Below are 17,177 nucleotides of genomic sequence, written 5' to 3'. Positions count from 1 at the left end.
CAGTGTTTGATTTTGAGCATAAGTAAAACTGTTTTGAAGCGCAAGTTTCATTTTGAGCACAGGTAAATCTGTTTTGAGGTGAAAGTTTCATTTTGAGCACAGGTAAAACTGTTTTGAGGCGAAAATTTGATTTTGCAAGAGGAATCAGAGGTTTTGTCAATTGTGCTTGAAGCTGAGGTTTTGTGTTTAATGTTTTAAGAAAACGGAGCAAAGTTTCAGAAATTTTGTTTTAGCAATTGAGAAAAACTAAGACAAAATCATGCCTACAACTAAAACACAAATGCAGAAAATGTGATCAGTCCCATATGGAATTTTTTTTAAGAATTGGAACATTCGATTCTTAAGTGCGCTTGAGTTGACTGTTTCTTTGTGAGTCTTGTGGCTGTTGTACTGTACTGGTGATAGTGTTCTGTGTGGTCCTGACCTGACCTGACCTGACCGTGTTGCTGACCTGCTGCTGTGTTTCAGGAGGAAGTCGGAGGTGATGCTCGGCCATGGACTCTTCTCCCTCCTCACCGAGCGGCTCATGCTCCACTCAAACCAGTTCTCCGTAACGACCTACAATGTGCTCTTTGAGGTCAGACTCATCCACTGTGTTTCGAGTTTCTTTTTATGTTAAGATGGATGCTAAAATCAACTAAATGTGAATATATTTCCATTGAAATCATTGAAATGTGTGTATCTACTGTATGTACTGTTTTTTATGCATTTCATATCATCATGTGGTTTGTTTTCTCCTGCTATTTTTTGCAGTGTTATTCATGACTACTAACTGTGGTGTGTCATTTAATTGATTCTGTTGTGACTTGGTCCCCTGCCTAACGTTAGCTGCTTTCTCATGTGGCTTCTCCACCCTAGGATTTACTGCATTTTTTGCTTGCTTTTTATGACCTAACCACTAATCTACAATCTGCTGATTGCATTAAATTATGAGAGCCCTGTGAGTTAATGTGCCTATTCTATAAGATCGCAAACACACAAATCAAACCTGCCTCCATCCAGCGCGGGATTAACTCCTGGATGGAGTAATGAAAGGTCACATTTGCCCGCTGCTCCGACACACATTTGGCTCCTTTGTGTTTGCTAATCATCCTGTTGCCATGAGCTTCCCCTCGGCTGTGATTTGTGAAGTGTGGGCTGCTCTCTCATGCGAGGGCCTTCATCCGCATCTTTTTTAGATCCTCCACTCCACGTTGGCTCTGCTCTGCCCATACCCGCCCATCTGAGGCCTGCGGGACTTGCCCGCGCCATGCTGGAAAAAGGCAGCCGTGGCGAGACACAGGGATAGTCCTAAATCAGAGCCTGTCTCTCTTGTATTGTTTCAGATTTTGACCGAGCAGATCTGTACCCAAGTGATCCACAAACAGCATCCAGACCCTGACTCCTCTGTGAAGATCCAGAATCCTCGTGAGTGATGTTTCCTTCCACCACCACAGTTGGAGATAAGACCAGATTTAGAGTTTGTGGCCTCAAGAGTGGTGAAGTGGAGAATGCAAGCTCCGTAATGACTTCCACTGGGCAATGAATTGCTACTTCACAAATGTCCTCAGTGACCCAAACTCCGGTCATCTCAGTTAAGGCTTAGTCCCCATGAGCGATGAACTATGGATTTCAACCCAGATTTGCGTATGGGATTTAATGTAATGGTACTAACTCTAATGGTACTAACAATATGTTTGGCCGCTGGGTTATAATGTTTTTAACAAGGTTATAACCAGCGGCTACAAAAAAGACAAACAAGGTTTGTAACAAGGTTGCATTAATAATGTTAATATGCTCATAGTGGCCCAGCTATTTTGTTATTGTTAGTACCATTAGAATAGAAATGGAAAGCAACAAAAAATTTCAGATTGAAGCAACAAAAGTGCAGTAAAATACAGACTGTAAAGCTTAACTATATTAGAAACAAATGGTACAAAACCTTAGTATATCATCCATTAAAAAAAAAAAAAAAAAACCTGTTTAATATTTTAAGTCCAGTTCCAGAAGTTAGTTAGAGATATGTCATTGTAATGAGTATAGTTCTAACTCTGATTCCAACCGTCTGTCTTCTGCAGTTTGTTTATTTGAATGGTGGAGGCTGTGTTACATGCAGAGTGCCTTTCCTTCTTAGACCATGGGCATTTTCCCCTGCTTTTCTTTTTGTTCTCCAGCATTGCAATAAAGGATTTCCTTTTCCTTCTGTGTAACACACAAGACACAGGCATATGTCTCCTAAAACAGCCTCATCTGAAGCTGAGTCTTTTAAGTAGAGATAATGGGCACCTACAGTCAGGCACTGGTTTAGACCCTGGGCCAAGGTTATGTTTTCATACTCCAATCTCATTACTCACTGCACTTTAATTTCTGCACATTAGACAACATAAGACGTTCAAAGAGCAGCTGGGCCTTTGATCAGTCACTCTGATTTTTTTAAGCCATCCCTGTACTGTGAGATAATTTAAAAAACCTTTATGTGCTTTGTTTTTTTTTTGTTAAGTCTTGTTTTCAAAAGGAGACTTCTGTTGAAGGGGAAAAAATTGTATTAAGAATGCAAGTAATGAGGTAACAGGACGTCAATCTTATGACGACATATTGAATGCACTTGGCAGTTGTAATTTCTTTAGTGTCCTCCTCTGAAGCAGTGGACTTTTTATAGGTCCACAACAAAAGACTGGCCCATATAGTCTGTGCAAATGAACGTAGACCCGATGCATTCTTTTCCCCTCCTTTTTTACTGTGCTGTTACTTGATTTAATCTATCCTGAAGCCTCAAAATGGGCCTGATTACAGTCTTTAGCAACGTCAGCCTGAATCAGACCAACCGAAGAACTATGGTTCCTCTTAAAGCTTAACTCCAAGCTCAAACCTGGACCAAATGGTCAGTGCAAATGCAGAGCAGAGGGGGAGCATGCAGAGGTAATTTTCTCCTGGGTAGGGTTCACCGACTCATAATTTGAGTGACTAAGGCATAGAAACAACACAAACGTTGACGGCGGAGAGACAAGGGTAATAGGGAGGGGATTGGTTACCGACGACGACGGCATTCCCAGTTCTCAGGGACGAATGAAACCCAAACCTCTCCACTCAGGCAAATAGACACTGACGTTGTCTAGATAATTCATCTAAACAGCCAGTCGCTTTAGGTTAACTAAACGCACTGTTCCAGGAAAGCTTTGGCTGCAGAGGTGAAACAGCCCTCCGGCCTTTACAATGCAGATGACTGTCTCATGGTCTTTTCTGAAGAATTGCACATGCACTATTGTTTCCAGGCTAGGCTGCAGGTGTTTTTATTTTCCCTAAAGGAGAGGGCTTGCACCGTGCAATCAATCACACATGGAAGGAGGAAATCAGAAATCAGTTTGTGTAATAATCTAGCTCTGCATGTCCAGAGAAGACGGCCAATTTTTGTTTTTATGCAATAATTTTATACATTTCCTTTTATACAATTTTATACAAGTGTACGACAGGACTGTCACAGCACAGTTGAATACCTTTTTATTTTATAACTATTTATAACTTTTCAATTATTAAAATATCAGTTTGCAGATATGATCCCTCTGTGAAGATAAGCAAGTGGATCCGATGTTGAATAAATCTAATCTGTCTAATCACTATTCTCAGTGAAAGCGCAGTGTATGGATTGTAGGATTGCTACCAGTGAAACAAATATTTGGAGTTTAATGGATTACCTCTCAGCCCCACCTAATGTATACATTAGTTTATATAATATTAATATTATATACAATGAAATGTAATAATATATACAATGTCACCAGCAAATGACCCAATTTCCATGATGGAGCAGAAGTGTGATTGATGCATTGTTGTAATAATTGAGCCGGTGTTCTTTTATAACTGGTACGAGTGGAATTGCTGTCCACTGTTTTATTGAGAGAGTCGGTGACTTTTTGACAGACAGTTGGTGTGTTAATGTGTTGTTGTCATGTGACAGAGATCTTGAAGGTGATTGCGGCTCTGCTGAAGAACTCCCCTCCTGGTCCAGAGGGCATGGAGGTGCGCCGCATCTTCCTGTCCGACATGATCAAACTGTTCAACAACAGCAGAGAGAACAGGAGGTAAATACAGAGCACACATCTGGATTCAGAAATGTGTTGAGTTGATGGGAAACTTTTACACGGTTGTGTACATCACGTATATTATCTTTTCTCACACTAGTACTTTTTCATAGTTGAATTATCACTAAGGCTAACCAGTTCAGAATGGTTCTATGCTATGCCACCCATGAAAATACACATTCCTGTATTTCCAGCAACACCATATTTTGTGTAAGATGCCCATAATTGTTCTCCCTACTTTATTTGATGCTATATATATGTGTGTGTGTGTGTGTGTGTGTGTGTTTGTAAGTGTTAATCTGTCTCTCGTGCCTCCATTAGAAGCCTGCTGCAGTGCTCCGTGTGGCAAGACTGGATGTTGTCGCTCTGCTACATTAACCCAAAGAACAGCGAGGAGCAGAAAATCACTGAGATGGTGTACGCCATTTTCCGGATCCTTCTCTATCACGCCATTAAGTACGAATGGGGAGGTTGGAGGGTGTGGGTGGATACACTTTCCATCACTCATTCAAAGGTTAGTGCACTCTATTTACAAACATGTGTAAAAGCACAAGAGCATTGTGTGTACGCACACACACACACACACACACACACACACACACACACTCAAAAACAGATCCAGCCGTCATTCTGCTGGTTTTGATTCAAATGCAAAATTATGATGGATCTGTATTTAGGGAAAAACATACAATACAATCAACATCATATTCTATCTCATGACCTAACTGAAATAATGTCATATGTTGCATAGACATTTTAAACTAAAGTTCCTATAAACTGAACGAATTGGTAAAAATCTACTCTGTGTTTAGTTTTCTTCATTTTCTTAAGACCTTACTGTAACCTCTGAAACTATGAATGGGATCGTCTCTTATCACCCGCGGAATTCTTTCTAGAATCTCAAAGCAGATCAGTGAGGGTACAAAGCAGATCAGTGAGAGTACATCTGAAGCTGATTATGATGTATCGTATAAATCCACAATGTACTGATTAGACCTCTGGGTTTCCTGCTATCGCCAAAAGCCTCCCAGTCATTTATTTATGTACAGAATTGCCTCTGTAGCAATCCCGAGATGAAAAATAAACTCCCAGCACTTCTCGTCTCTGAAGCCTGTTCCTAAATGCTGTGTTGATATTGTGTTACGCACCCGCTTCCAAGAGGGTGAAGTAATTTTCTGGGTGTCAGATTGTGGTCGGAGGTGGGCACCCAAAATCTGGCAGATGGCAGTCAACTTCAGAGCTACAAGCAGATCAGAGTCTCTGCGGGTCCATACTAGTTTGGTCCAGTAGGGGGCAACGCTGTGCTATGCCAAGGTTCTATGGGAGCCAGTGCTGCTTCCTTATGTACTCTTTCTCCCTCCAGACCAAACTGACTGACTACTCTAAGAATAATAATTATGGAAGTGCGCTCAGATCAGAAACCCATTAGAGATGAAGTCCAACCAGGGACACAATAAACAGCACACATACAGCAATCATAGCAACGGTCTAGACAATACTCATTAAGGAACAATGAATGCCAACAATGCGGCTAAATATCTCCAAAAGTATAGATTTTCTTCTGCAATATAGTGCCAAGCTAATACACAACACAATGTGGAGCCCTAACAAGGCAACAAAACATTTTATTGTAAATATTAGAATAGCAACAAATGAGCTAGTTTATTTCTGAATATGTATTTTATAATCTACACTCTGGTAGATAATAAATTAATATCTATGTTGTATTTTATTTTTAATGAAAGCTCTGAAAATATAGCCATGTTGAAGTGTTGTGAAACATCGCAGCATGCACTGGTTGCATGAATTTCTCTCCAGTGTGTTCCATGCTGCAGAGTGTGATGCTATGTTCTTGAGTGTGTTCCACTGCAGAGTGTTGCTATGTTCTCTTCGTTCTTTGTTCTGCTCCTTATGAAAACTGATGTTCAATTGGCATGGCAGTGAAAGTAAAAAGCAATACCGAAATAAATAGGCCTTTTTTAGTACTCACAATTTTTTTCATATCATTCATATGGGAAATAATATTTCTATCATAGTCTTGGATTTAAACTAGTTTAATAGATCCAAGACTTTGGTGCATAGTAATTTTCTTAATTTTTGCATGGAAACGGAAATGAATAATGGTGCTAAATTGATTGGTGTGTTGAGTTCTGTTCCTGTCTAATTTGTATTTCTCTGGTGTGTTATTCCACATTTCCCTACTTTGCAGCAGGCTCTCAGTCAGGAGAATATTTCTGGATGCCTTTATGAGGACCTAATATTAGTTATGCATCATTTAGCAGCTTCTGTACAGACACACTTTGATGCATTCTCGGCGTCCAACCCCCAAACTTGCAATCGTGGCAATCGCACAGAAATTGATCATTACTTTGTGAATGGAAAGACTTATAATTGCCTTTTCCCCTGTAATTGCACAAGATTAATGCCACACGGTGCTTTGGTCTGTGTACAAAGGCCCTGTGCTAATCTAAAAGCACTGCTTTCTGAGGCAAGAGGGACCTGTGTGGTGAATTCGATAGGTGACCTGGTGCTAAACCAGCTAGGATCCATGCATCCGCCAAAAAAAAAAAAAAAAAGAGCTAAAGAAACTCAATTGCAATTTTATTGTCCCGTTTGATAGATTTCCTGCCAAGTGTGGAGCAGCAGTGCGGTTTGTCACTGTAGACTGTCCCTCCCACTGCTGTGGGGCTGTGTGTGTGTGCGTGTGTGCGCGCGTGTGTGTGTGTGTGTGTGTGTGTGTGTGTGTGTGTGTGTGTGTGTGTGTGTGTGTGTGTGTGCGTGTGTGTGTGCGTGTGTGTGTGCGTGTGTGTGTGTGTGTACTGTGCGTGTGTGCGTGTGCGTGTGCGTGTGCGTGTGCGTGTGCGTGTGCGTGTGCGTGTGCGTGCGCGTGCGCGTGCGCGTGCGTGTGCGTGTGCGTGTGCGTGTGCGTGTGTGTGCGTGTGCGTGTGCGCGTGCGCGTGTCTGTATTCGTGAAACAGTGTAAATGTGAGGTTGTCTTTCAGGTGTGCTTTTGCACCATGGTGTGTGTGTGTGTGTATCACATTAGCATATAGCACAGTACACACATGCACTCTCATTTGGTCTCTCCAGGGCTGTCCTCACACACTCGTTTGAACACATTTCCAATTCAGCTCCACCACGTCTGTACAATCACTAGAACAGGTCCCCATCAATTTAAGCAGCCCTGTGGGAGAACTCTGATAAATAAACACATATATGAGAGCATATGCACAACCTGTTATACTGCACTCCAACATGCATATCTACAATTCCCTGGAAGCGGAGGTAGAATTTCCATTTCATTGTTCTTGTTTTATGAATTTGTTTTATGTGGTTAGCAGTGATTTTATTCAAAGTTTCTTTAAAAATATTTGGAATTTATTCCAGTTTTATGACATATATGTCTAGGAAAATGTTGGAGCATGTTGATGTCTTTTATTCAATTTTGGGTATTTCCTTCTTTGGTTAGGCCAAAAACCTTATATGGGGTTTGTTGCACCACTTTTTGGTTCACTAGATCACCAATTGATAGTTGCCCTTTAAGCTTGTTTTTTCCAAGTGTGTGTGCTCCTAGACCGAGGTTATATTCTCTTGTCTCCATTTCTCTGTGTGTATGTCTGTCTCTGTGTGAGTGTGTGTAATTTGGCTGTGGAGTGGACAGATGCTTCTGCAGGGGTGCCTGCTGACACAACAGCCTTTCCAAGGTGCCCTGCTCCAGTTCTGCACACCAATGAGCTCCGAGCGGCACAGCTCCCAAAAGCGGCTCATGTGCACTGCAAGGACAAAGTGCCCTTCAAGCCTCCTCAGTCAGCAGTCTCAGGGCACATCTAAAACTAGTTGTTAGTGTCTTGCCTACATTATGGGGCTCAGATAGGAAGTGGTACTGTATGTGCTAGTAGTAGTGTGTGCGCGAGGGCGCGAGGGCAAGCCATTGAAAATAAAGAGTTTCAGTGTGCAGCGGTGCTGTTGTTGTATCCTATGTGTAAAGTGCTTTATACTGATTGTATATATTATTGGAACAGAAGAAGCTGGTATTGCCAAATTCATTCAGTTAAGTGTTTTCCCTGAAGTTTAGTAGATGAGGATCTTACTGACTTTAGAACGGCCTCAGCACGTTTATTTCAGAACATTACAAAAAACTGCTACTGTACTTGCTTACCATTGAGCTCACCAGGTGTGTTTGTTTGAATAACACCAAAGAACTATGCAGAACAGTGAGTGCAATTATGTATGATGAGTCTAATCTGTCATCATTGTCTCATGCGATTCAGTCACTCATTCAGCTGTAGCATTTCTCTTCAGACCCACAGCTGGTGTGACTCTCACTCTTTGTCTGCAGTATGGATCCTGAGGGATACTATTGAAAGAGCTCTTGAGATAGAGATCCCATTCGCTGGACAGTCTCCATTGACTTGTCCTGAGAAGAGTGGAGACGCATCGACAGCTTTACAAGATGGGAGGACCATAACATCTTGACTATTGACTATGCCTATAGATAATCACTATATATAACTGGCATTTAACGGCATTGGGATAATGCAATGCCATACTGCACAGTCATTTCCAGTAAACAGTCTCTTACCACATAGAGAGCTGTTCCTGCCCACAGTTCTTCCAAGATGAGTGTTGAATTACTTTGAGTGTTTCATACTTTTTTCAGTTTTCACAGTGCTTTTTCATACACTGTGTTTACATGCATAGATGTTATAAAGTAATAATTTTTGCGATATATTTTCTTGACCCAGAAACCTCTTGCTATATACATTCCCCATTAGCTATAGTGTTTAAGGGGGTTTACAGGATCTTGAGGCGCTAGTGTTTTTCGAGAGCTCAGGCGGTTTCAGCATTGGAACGGTCTCCGTCAGTCCCTACTGCCACGTGGTCCCAATCCACACTCCTCTCTGGAACCACAGGCACAGTGATTGCCATCGTCTATTCTGTGAATCTGCTCTTGCATGGTACTGTATATGGGCCATGGGTTTTGAAAAAGAAAAAAAAGAGAGAGATTGTGTCTGCAGACGACATTGATTTCAGCAAAGGGAATTGCATTTAGCTAATCCAATTAGGGCCAGCCTCGACTCCCCCATTTCCCCTTTGTTTTGCGGTCGCCTGGTATCTATTGATCTAAATGGGACTCTCAGGCCCTACTGTATATGCCTCTTCCCAGACCAGTAATTCACCACCCAGGTCTCACCACACAGGCTCTCTGTCTAGACATGTCTTCTGATCTGAAATCAGCCATCATAATGCAGAAGCAGTTCTCAATAGCACTCTGTAGAGTGGCTCTCTGAGTCTCATAAGCTTTGGGAACAGATCGTTTTAAGGTCTGGATGCTGATAGTGCTGCAATGTTTGAAGACTGAAAACATTTGAACAGAAGCACATATGCAGTGTCTATATAGGGTATGTGTGCACTTGCACAGTGAACACAGCGCAAGTGAGGAGCTTTTACCCTTAATCGAAATGTGACGTTAAGTGCTTCATATCTTGTGGGAGAGTGTTTTCGTAGTAGACCTACTGAGGTTGATTTGCATCTGAATGTATGATTTGGCCCCAGCACATCCCATTAATATCATGATAGCTGTCACATTACAGAGCGCTCCCTTGTTTTCTTACAAGCACGTGGAATGAGGTTTTTCCACAGAATTGTGGGCTGGAGTTCAATTAGATTAGCCCAGAGAGGGGCCTTGAGAGCCCACCCAGAACGGCATGCTGCATGACTCGCATGCACAAACCACAGTACTACAGTAACTTCTCTCGCATGGGAACTCAATCTGCCCTCCCTTCTCTCAGCCTTCACACATCCATCAGTCTCCGTAATCTGTGTGAAATGCGATGCACGTGACGTCATACTGCCACACTCATGCAAATGCTCTGACGGCACTGGCACAGGTTGTGAGGTGCACTTAGTTCTACTTAGCTCTTCTAATTGGCAAAATGTTGCATGTCAAATTAAAGGGAAATGGATGTAAATGCACCTCTCTGTGATGGTGAAAGACTAGAGAATGAGTCAAAGAAAAGGGAGGTAACAGGGGAGGGAGGCACAGAGGAAACTATTGGAGCAATCAGAAGCTCAGAGCTGGGAGACAATGGCTATGGATTACCAATCAAACCAGCAGGAAGATTAATGACCACCCTTGTTGCAGGCTAATTTAGAACAATAACGGCTAATTAATTACAAATAATCAGGTTCTCTCACCCTAAATGCAAATGGCCTGAAGTAAAGTAGTGTTGTGTGGTAGTATATTTCTTGTGTGTGTGTGTGTGTGTGTGTGTGTGTGTGTGCGTGTGTGTGTGTGTGTGCGTGTGTGTGCCTGTGCGTGCGCACACACGCACACACTGTTTATTTGACTTTCTGTTCAAAGAGCCTGTGTGGTGCAGGCCCTTTAATGAGGACGATGGAAATAGTCTTTTGCAGGATGTGCAAATGCCAAGATGCTAATCGCTGTCTGAGAGCACCAGGGCTCTTCCTCAAGCTGTCATTGCGCTCGCTGCTCCAGCACACATGGCCATATCTGATTAGATCTGTGTCACACTCCCGTGCTAATTACTCTAAAGCATGCATACAAACTGCTTTGTTAGAAAGGTTACATATCTACATTGTTAAGTTATGAAAACTTATCTTAACATAGCCAAACTAGATAGTAATGGTTGAGTTTCCGTTAATTTTTAATCCTGTTCTCATCCAAGACTCTGTATATATTTTTTCAGGTGACCTTTGAGCAACACAAGGAGAACCTGTCTCGAATGTTCAGGGAGTACCAGCGGCTTGGCCCTGAGGGTGGTTCTGGGGCCCAAATCCGGACAGTATCTGGGGCCAGTCGAGATTCAGAGCTTCTGAGCCATGCCAATGGAGAGGTTACGGAATCCCCACTGAATGAGGAGATGGCTCCGTCCACAATGATTGAGCTGTGTGTGGATGAACAGCCCTCTTCTCTCCCCACTCATGCTAAGGATGAGGGAAGAGATGAAGAAAAGGTTAAGACCAAGGGAAGAGAAGAAGGAAGAGATGAGTTGAGAAGCCATACCTCTGTTGCTGTGTCAAACATCTTACTCCGTGCTGAAGAAGAGGAGAAGCAAGAGGATGAGCGTAGAGCTCAACAGCAAGACAACCAAGCTAGTGGAGCACTGGAAGAAAGTCAACATGACGCGGAGGCACCACATGGCCATGAACATAACATGAAAACTTCTGACAATCATGTAACTGCTGCTAAGGAGTGCAGAGATGGTGAGACTGAACCAAAAGAGAAGCCTGCTGTCCCAGCAGAAGGAGCTGAAAGTGGAGATGTAGAGAAATCTGAAGAGGCTGGAATGGAAAGTAGTGCTGAAGTGTGTGAGGGCAAAACAGAAGATGCAAAGGTAGAAGGAACAAATGATGTGAAACAGACTGCAGGGGAAGGGGATGCTCAGAAGGAGCCCGAGGTAACTGAAGTGAAGAGGGACCAGAATGAAGATCCTGACTCGAGAGAGATGGTTAAGGAGTCAGCAGCGGTTCTGTCAAGGGAAGACTCTGTAGAGCAGGGGAATTCTGAAGTTTCCAACTACAATGAGACTAGTACAGCCGGTGCATCCATCTTCAGTGAAGACCTGGTAGATGTCTCCTCTGTCAGTGATGCGGTCAAAGCCAGTGATGACAGTATGGAAGAGTCCTCTTTTGTGTCCGCCAGTGCTACCGCAGGGGATAATGATGGGGAGGGGGATGATGAGGACGAGGCTGCAGTTCAGAATAAAACAGCAAAGTCTGACACCGGAGAACCAGATGTACAGGCAGAGAGTGCTCCTATTGATGAAAAAGAAGCGATAAAAGAAAGCAGTGAGAGATGTGCAGACCAGGAAGAAGTGGAGAAAGAAATGGTGGACAGTAAGGAAGCTCAGCCTTCCACTGTGACTACTGAGGAGCCAGTGGCATCAGAGGAACCCACTGCAGAACCAGTGACATCAGAAGAACCCACTGCAGAACCAGTGAAATCAGAAGATCCCACTGCAGAACATGCAACATCAGAGGGAGCCACTGCAGAACCAGCAATATCAGAAGGATTCATTGAAGAGAAAGGACAGACATCTACAGCAAAGACTGAGGAGGGAGAGGGTGGTGATTCACAGAAGCCAGCTGCAGAGCCTGGGAAGGAGCAAGCACAGGGCATTGCTGCAAAGACCAAAGAAATCAAAATTGCTCGTCTTGATGTGTCAAGTGTAGCTACAGACACTGAAAGACTGGAACTGAAGGAGGCAACTACATCGGTATGACATGATGAACATATTCTTCGTTTTAGATGAGTTTAAGTATTACTTAGTAGTCTTAGGTTGAGATCTCACAAAAATGCTAGCGCGCCTCTGTTCTAACCCTGCATGTGTCCCCGTAGGAGGCGAGTCAGGCTCAGGCCGCAGCATCTGGTCCTGCCCCAACAAATAGAGACAGTGCCTCATCTTCGGCTCGTTCCACCATGTTCCGTATCCCAGAATTCAAATGGTCCCACATGCACCAGCGACTTCTGACCGACCTCCTCTTCTCCATAGAGACCGATGTGCAGATGTGGCGGAGGTAAGGCAGGAGTATCTATTATATTGCATTAAATCATTGGGAGTCAAAAGCAGTGTTGCGGACATTATATTTTTTCAATTGAGTATAGTTTTCTTTTGTCCTGCACCTGCCAGAAGGTAGGATGTGCACACTATAACTGTTTGCTGAAAGGCAGGAGTATCTACCATATATCCCATAACCCGGCCACTAAACTGCTACTTTCTTTTTCTGATGTCTGTCAATTGGTAAATCTGTACCTCTCACAACCTTCAGCCACTCCACCAAGACAGTGATGGACTTTGTCAACAGCAGTGAAAATGTGGTGTTTGTACACAACACGGTGCACCTGATCTCTCAGGTGCTCGACAACCTCATCATGGCCTGTGGTGGCATCCTGCCTCTGCTCTCAGCTGCCACCTCCTCCTCGGTGAGTGTCCCAGAACTGCGCTGTTCCAACAGGCAAAATAGTAAAGTCTGAGGTGTTGTTTGCGCCATCTCAACTCTTTATAACTGTTGTATTATTATTTTGTAACGACAATTAGAGGTAACTGTACAGCACTGCACTACTGTTCAAACAGCATTTTCTTTTCCTGGAGAGCTAACAAAAAAACATAGGAAACATAGGATCCTATAGAACAGTGTTTCTCAAAGTGTGGTCCGGGGATCACTGGTGGTCCGCAAGATATCCCAAGTGCTCCGCGAGCAGACGTGGTAAAATATAATATAGATGAGTTGTTTGCAATATTGAACCAACTTGTATGTAAATCCAAACAGTTCTGCAACACTGTCTATGTAAGACATGCCAGTTTAAGTAATATTAATCTTCTGACACAATAAGCAAAGTGCAAAGACAATAAGCAAGGTGGTTCAGTGAATAGGCCTATTGCGTAGGCTAATATACTGTAGGTCTAATCTTTTTTCGTTTTTTTAGCTAGGTGGTCTGTGCGTTTCTTTTTTATTGGTTAAGTGGTCCTTGTTGGTGTTGAGATGTGACCTCAGTGTTGTTGATGTGTTCTGCAGCATGAGCTGGAGAGCATCGAGCCGTCTCAGGGTCTGGCGGTGGAGGCCTCGGTCACGTTCCTGCAGCGACTCATCAACCTGGTGGACGTGCTCATCTTCGCCAGCACCCTGAGCTTCACTGAGATCGAGGCGGAGAAGAACATGTCCTCCGGCGGCATCCTCAGACAGTGCCTTCGACTCGGTCAGCTCTCTCCCGCTGTCGTCCACGCTGTCTCATCCCTCTTTGCTCTCCTCCCCGCCTCTCATCTCTCCGCATTTCTTCATTCTGCTGTTTCATCATCAGCCCTCTGACCTTGTCTTTTCTGCTCATCCCTCTCTCCACACCAAACAATAGCTGCCAGTGACTGCCCCTGGAGAGAATTTGCCTCCCTCGCACTCACTATCTCTCTCACACACACACACACACACACACACACATACACACACACACACACACACACACACACACACACACACACACAACACACACACACACAATCCCATTCCCCATCATATTGTCATAAGTATGTTGTTGTTGTTGTAAGCCCTACACAAAGCTGTGATCTGGAATGGCTGCCATTAGTCTGGGACCCCATCATGGCTTTTTCTTTTTCTGACCGCCCCAGGCCTTCTGTTTTATCAAAGCAGTTAGGAGCCCAGCAGGACCAACCCTCATAGCCGCCTCTTAAATGCTCTCACTCTTCATCTGAAATTCATCTCACCTTGGCTTTTTCTGGCTGGCCATGTGTCTCCCTGACACTGTGATTAGAATCACTATCCCCCTTTTTGGCTGAGGTAATGGCGCTCTTTGAAGCACCAATTTTTGCTCTTAAACTTGACAAAAAGCAGCCCTACAAAATGGTACCTGTGTTAAATGGATGCAGCATGCCACCACAATTACATTCACATACATACACTCAAAGCCTCAGCGATTGGCTGAGAAGCGGAGCGGGGGGCGTTAGGGGAGAAACTGAAGCCTGCTTTTAGAGTCCGTCTTATGAAATGAATATTTGATGAGGTCTGCTGGAGCGTAATCTGATTTGGGAGGCAGTAACAAGGTTTTGGCTGCCGTCTCTGCTACAAAATGGCTTTGCCCGTGGATAGCCTTAATGGAAAAAAACAGTCCGGTCCCTGCTGAGTAATACCCTTAATCTAAACGCTTTACACTTTACATTTGTCAGTTGTCAAAGTATGGAGGCAGAGTGGGTATGAGAACGCACATGCACTCTCACACAATGTCTTTTTCTAGAATGGTTTGCCACCCATTAGATTAAACTTGTTTTTCAAGCCATGGCAAAGCACCATTGTGAAGTTATCAAACAGGGAATATTTTGTGCGGTGTGCGATGGTTTGTTACCTGGGGCTGCAGCAGAGAAACAACATCATCTATTATTCAAAGCCTGCGCTGTTCTGTCAGGGGTCACTGCCTCTGACCTTGTAAGACTACAAGATCACAGAGAAGATTACTTGGTTGTGTGTTTCCACAGATGTTGGTCTCCTCCATTTTTTTTTTTCTCTCTCTCTCTCTCTCTCTCTCTGTTGCTTTCTTCACACCTTTTCTCTTCGCTTTGTTCCTGTGCCTATTTTCATTCTTTTTCTTTCCAATGTTGTTCTATTGCTTGCCATCTATCCTTTTCGTGTTTTGATACCAAACGTAATATTTGGTTTGTTGTTCCATGATGTGCTCACTGCTGCTCTTGACCGTCTCCCTCTCCCCTGCCTCCATCTCTGTAGTGTGTGCCATGGCGGTGCGCAACTGTCTGGAGTGTCAGCACGGTCAGGCTGGCTCGGACATCGGCCGTGGTCACAAAGCTACGCAAGGCCACATGGGAGCAGCCAAATCCATGCCTGCACAGGCAAGTCCACTGACAGCGTGCTGTCCATTCACTTCTTCTGACCACATTAACATCGTATTATGGGTGGTGATTTGTTCTAAGATCAGAACCTGTGAAAGTGCATTATTCGTTCACACACATACAGAATAATATGACGACTAATTATATACAGTATATTAGGTCATAGGTTTTGAGGTATGTTTTTTAAAAATAAACTGGTTACCATTGCTTTTCTGGAGAGATGGTGAATGTGTAAGTAATCCAGTAACGGGCTGTCCTACATTGTATGGACACACATTCAGCAGAACACTGTTGTGCTTTGGTTTTCAGTACAATTATATTTCCTCATTTCTTGACCTGAACTGTAACAAAGAATCCATATCAGTTACTCTGGACAGGGCAGTATGTCTATGGCCCCTGGATTTGATCTGGAGTGTTCCTGGAAAATATCTCCGGTCTTCCTGAAAGTGTGGCTCAGACACGCCATCTCATCCATTATTCAGGGAGCAGACATTACATTAACTGACCTGCACTCCAGCGTCACATTCAGGCTCAAGTGTGCAAACATTTACAGAGATAATGTGTTAAATGGCAACAATTAGCTTACTGCTGTAGTAGCTTTGCATTAGTTATAAGATGCAAATCAGCAGGTTTATGTTGAAAATACATGGTAGCAAAGCAAAGTGCTGTTTTTAATAATAATAATAATAATAATAATAATAATAATAATACATGTTATTTGTTACATAGCGCCTTTCAAAGCACCCAAGGTTGCTTTACAGAGTAAACATAGTAAACATTTTTTTAAAAAAAAATCAGCAATTGAAGACATTTTACACATAATTTTTGTTCTGTTTGGGTGTGCTGCAGCATTAGGGAATAGTGTAACAGTTTGCTAGTTACTTTGTTAGCTAACCAGCTAATAGTAGCAAGCTACTTTGTTAGCTAACCAGTTAGTAGTAGCAAGTTACTTTGTTATCTAACCAGCTAATAGTAGCAAGTTACTTTGTTAGCTAACCAGCTAGTAGACTATTCTGTCACTTTGCTCAATTAGCCTGTTATTGTCACATGCCTCCAGTAGAAAATGAATGCAACTCAGAATCTTGTTTTGCTCACTTGCATGTATCATTGACGTTCATCGATCTTGCTGTGTCTGAACAGATTTGTATCTTTGGTTTGTATCATTCACCGCATGTTTGTGTGTGTATGTGATTGGTGTGACCACAGAGTCCGGTGGATATGGTGACTGGAGGGATGTCTCCTGTCAGAGATATGGACCGACTCCTGCAGGACATGGATATAAACCGCCTCCGAGCGGTGGTATTCAGAGACATTGTGAGTGTACATACGCTCACAGCATGCACATGGGACATGGGAACAAGGGATATCAGACTAATGGGCCCTTTTTATTGTTTTAGATGCGAGACACTGAAATGTACTCTATTATAGTGATCGTGTGTGTGTGTGTGTGTGTGTGTGTGTGTGTGTGTGTGTGTGTGTGTGTGTGTGTGTGTGTGTGTGTGTGTGTGTGTGTGTGTGTGTGTGTGTGTGTGTGTGTGTGTGTGTGTGTGTGTGTGTGTGTGTGTGTGTGTGTGTGTGTGTGTGGTTATCTTCCAGGAGGACAGTAAGCAGGCCCAGTTCTTGGCTTTGGCTGTAGTTTACTTCATCTCTGTGCTAATGGTGTCTAAATACCGGGACATTCTGGAGCCTCAGAATGACAAAAGAGCTGTCCAGCACAGGCAGTCCACCAGGAGCACAGGTACAG

General features: G+C 43.3%; 1 protein-coding gene across 6 annotated transcripts in view; it reads left to right on the top strand.

Annotated features, from left to right (window-relative positions):
- lrba (LPS-responsive vesicle trafficking, beach and anchor containing) overlaps positions 1-17,177 on the top strand; it is a 205,339-nt gene that overhangs the window by 50,189 nt on the left and 137,973 nt on the right. For 5 of the 6 annotated variants that reach the window (XM_076294353.1, XM_076294352.1, XM_076294355.1 and 2 more), the window contains 11 exons: positions 469-577; positions 1,326-1,407; positions 3,935-4,058; positions 4,380-4,572; positions 10,769-12,298; positions 12,421-12,599; positions 12,852-13,005; positions 13,599-13,779; positions 15,312-15,433; positions 16,640-16,747; positions 17,030-17,171. In XM_076294353.1, coding sequence (XP_076150468.1) covers positions 469-577; positions 1,326-1,407; positions 3,935-4,058; positions 4,380-4,572; positions 10,769-12,298; positions 12,421-12,599; positions 12,852-13,005; positions 13,599-13,779; positions 15,312-15,433; positions 16,640-16,747; positions 17,030-17,171 — 2,924 coding nt within the window. The remainder of the gene's footprint in view (positions 1-468; positions 578-1,325; positions 1,408-3,934; positions 4,059-4,379; positions 4,573-10,768; positions 12,299-12,420; positions 12,600-12,851; positions 13,006-13,598; positions 13,780-15,311; positions 15,434-16,639; positions 16,748-17,029; positions 17,172-17,177) is intronic. The other variant, XM_076294354.1, reaches the window with a different exon arrangement.

The sequence above is a fragment of the Alosa pseudoharengus genome, unplaced genomic scaffold (assembly GCF_046254945.1).
Source record: "Alosa pseudoharengus isolate Yale_2024_CS ecotype anadromous, Long Island Sound unplaced genomic scaffold, YU_APseudo_1.1 YU_APseudo_1.1_scf_2, whole genome shotgun sequence".
In the NCBI taxonomy this organism is placed as follows: domain Eukaryota; kingdom Metazoa; phylum Chordata; class Actinopteri; order Clupeiformes; family Clupeidae; genus Alosa; species Alosa pseudoharengus.
Note: the sequence above shows the minus strand (reverse complement) of the source record. Positions and strands in the feature narration are given on the sequence as shown.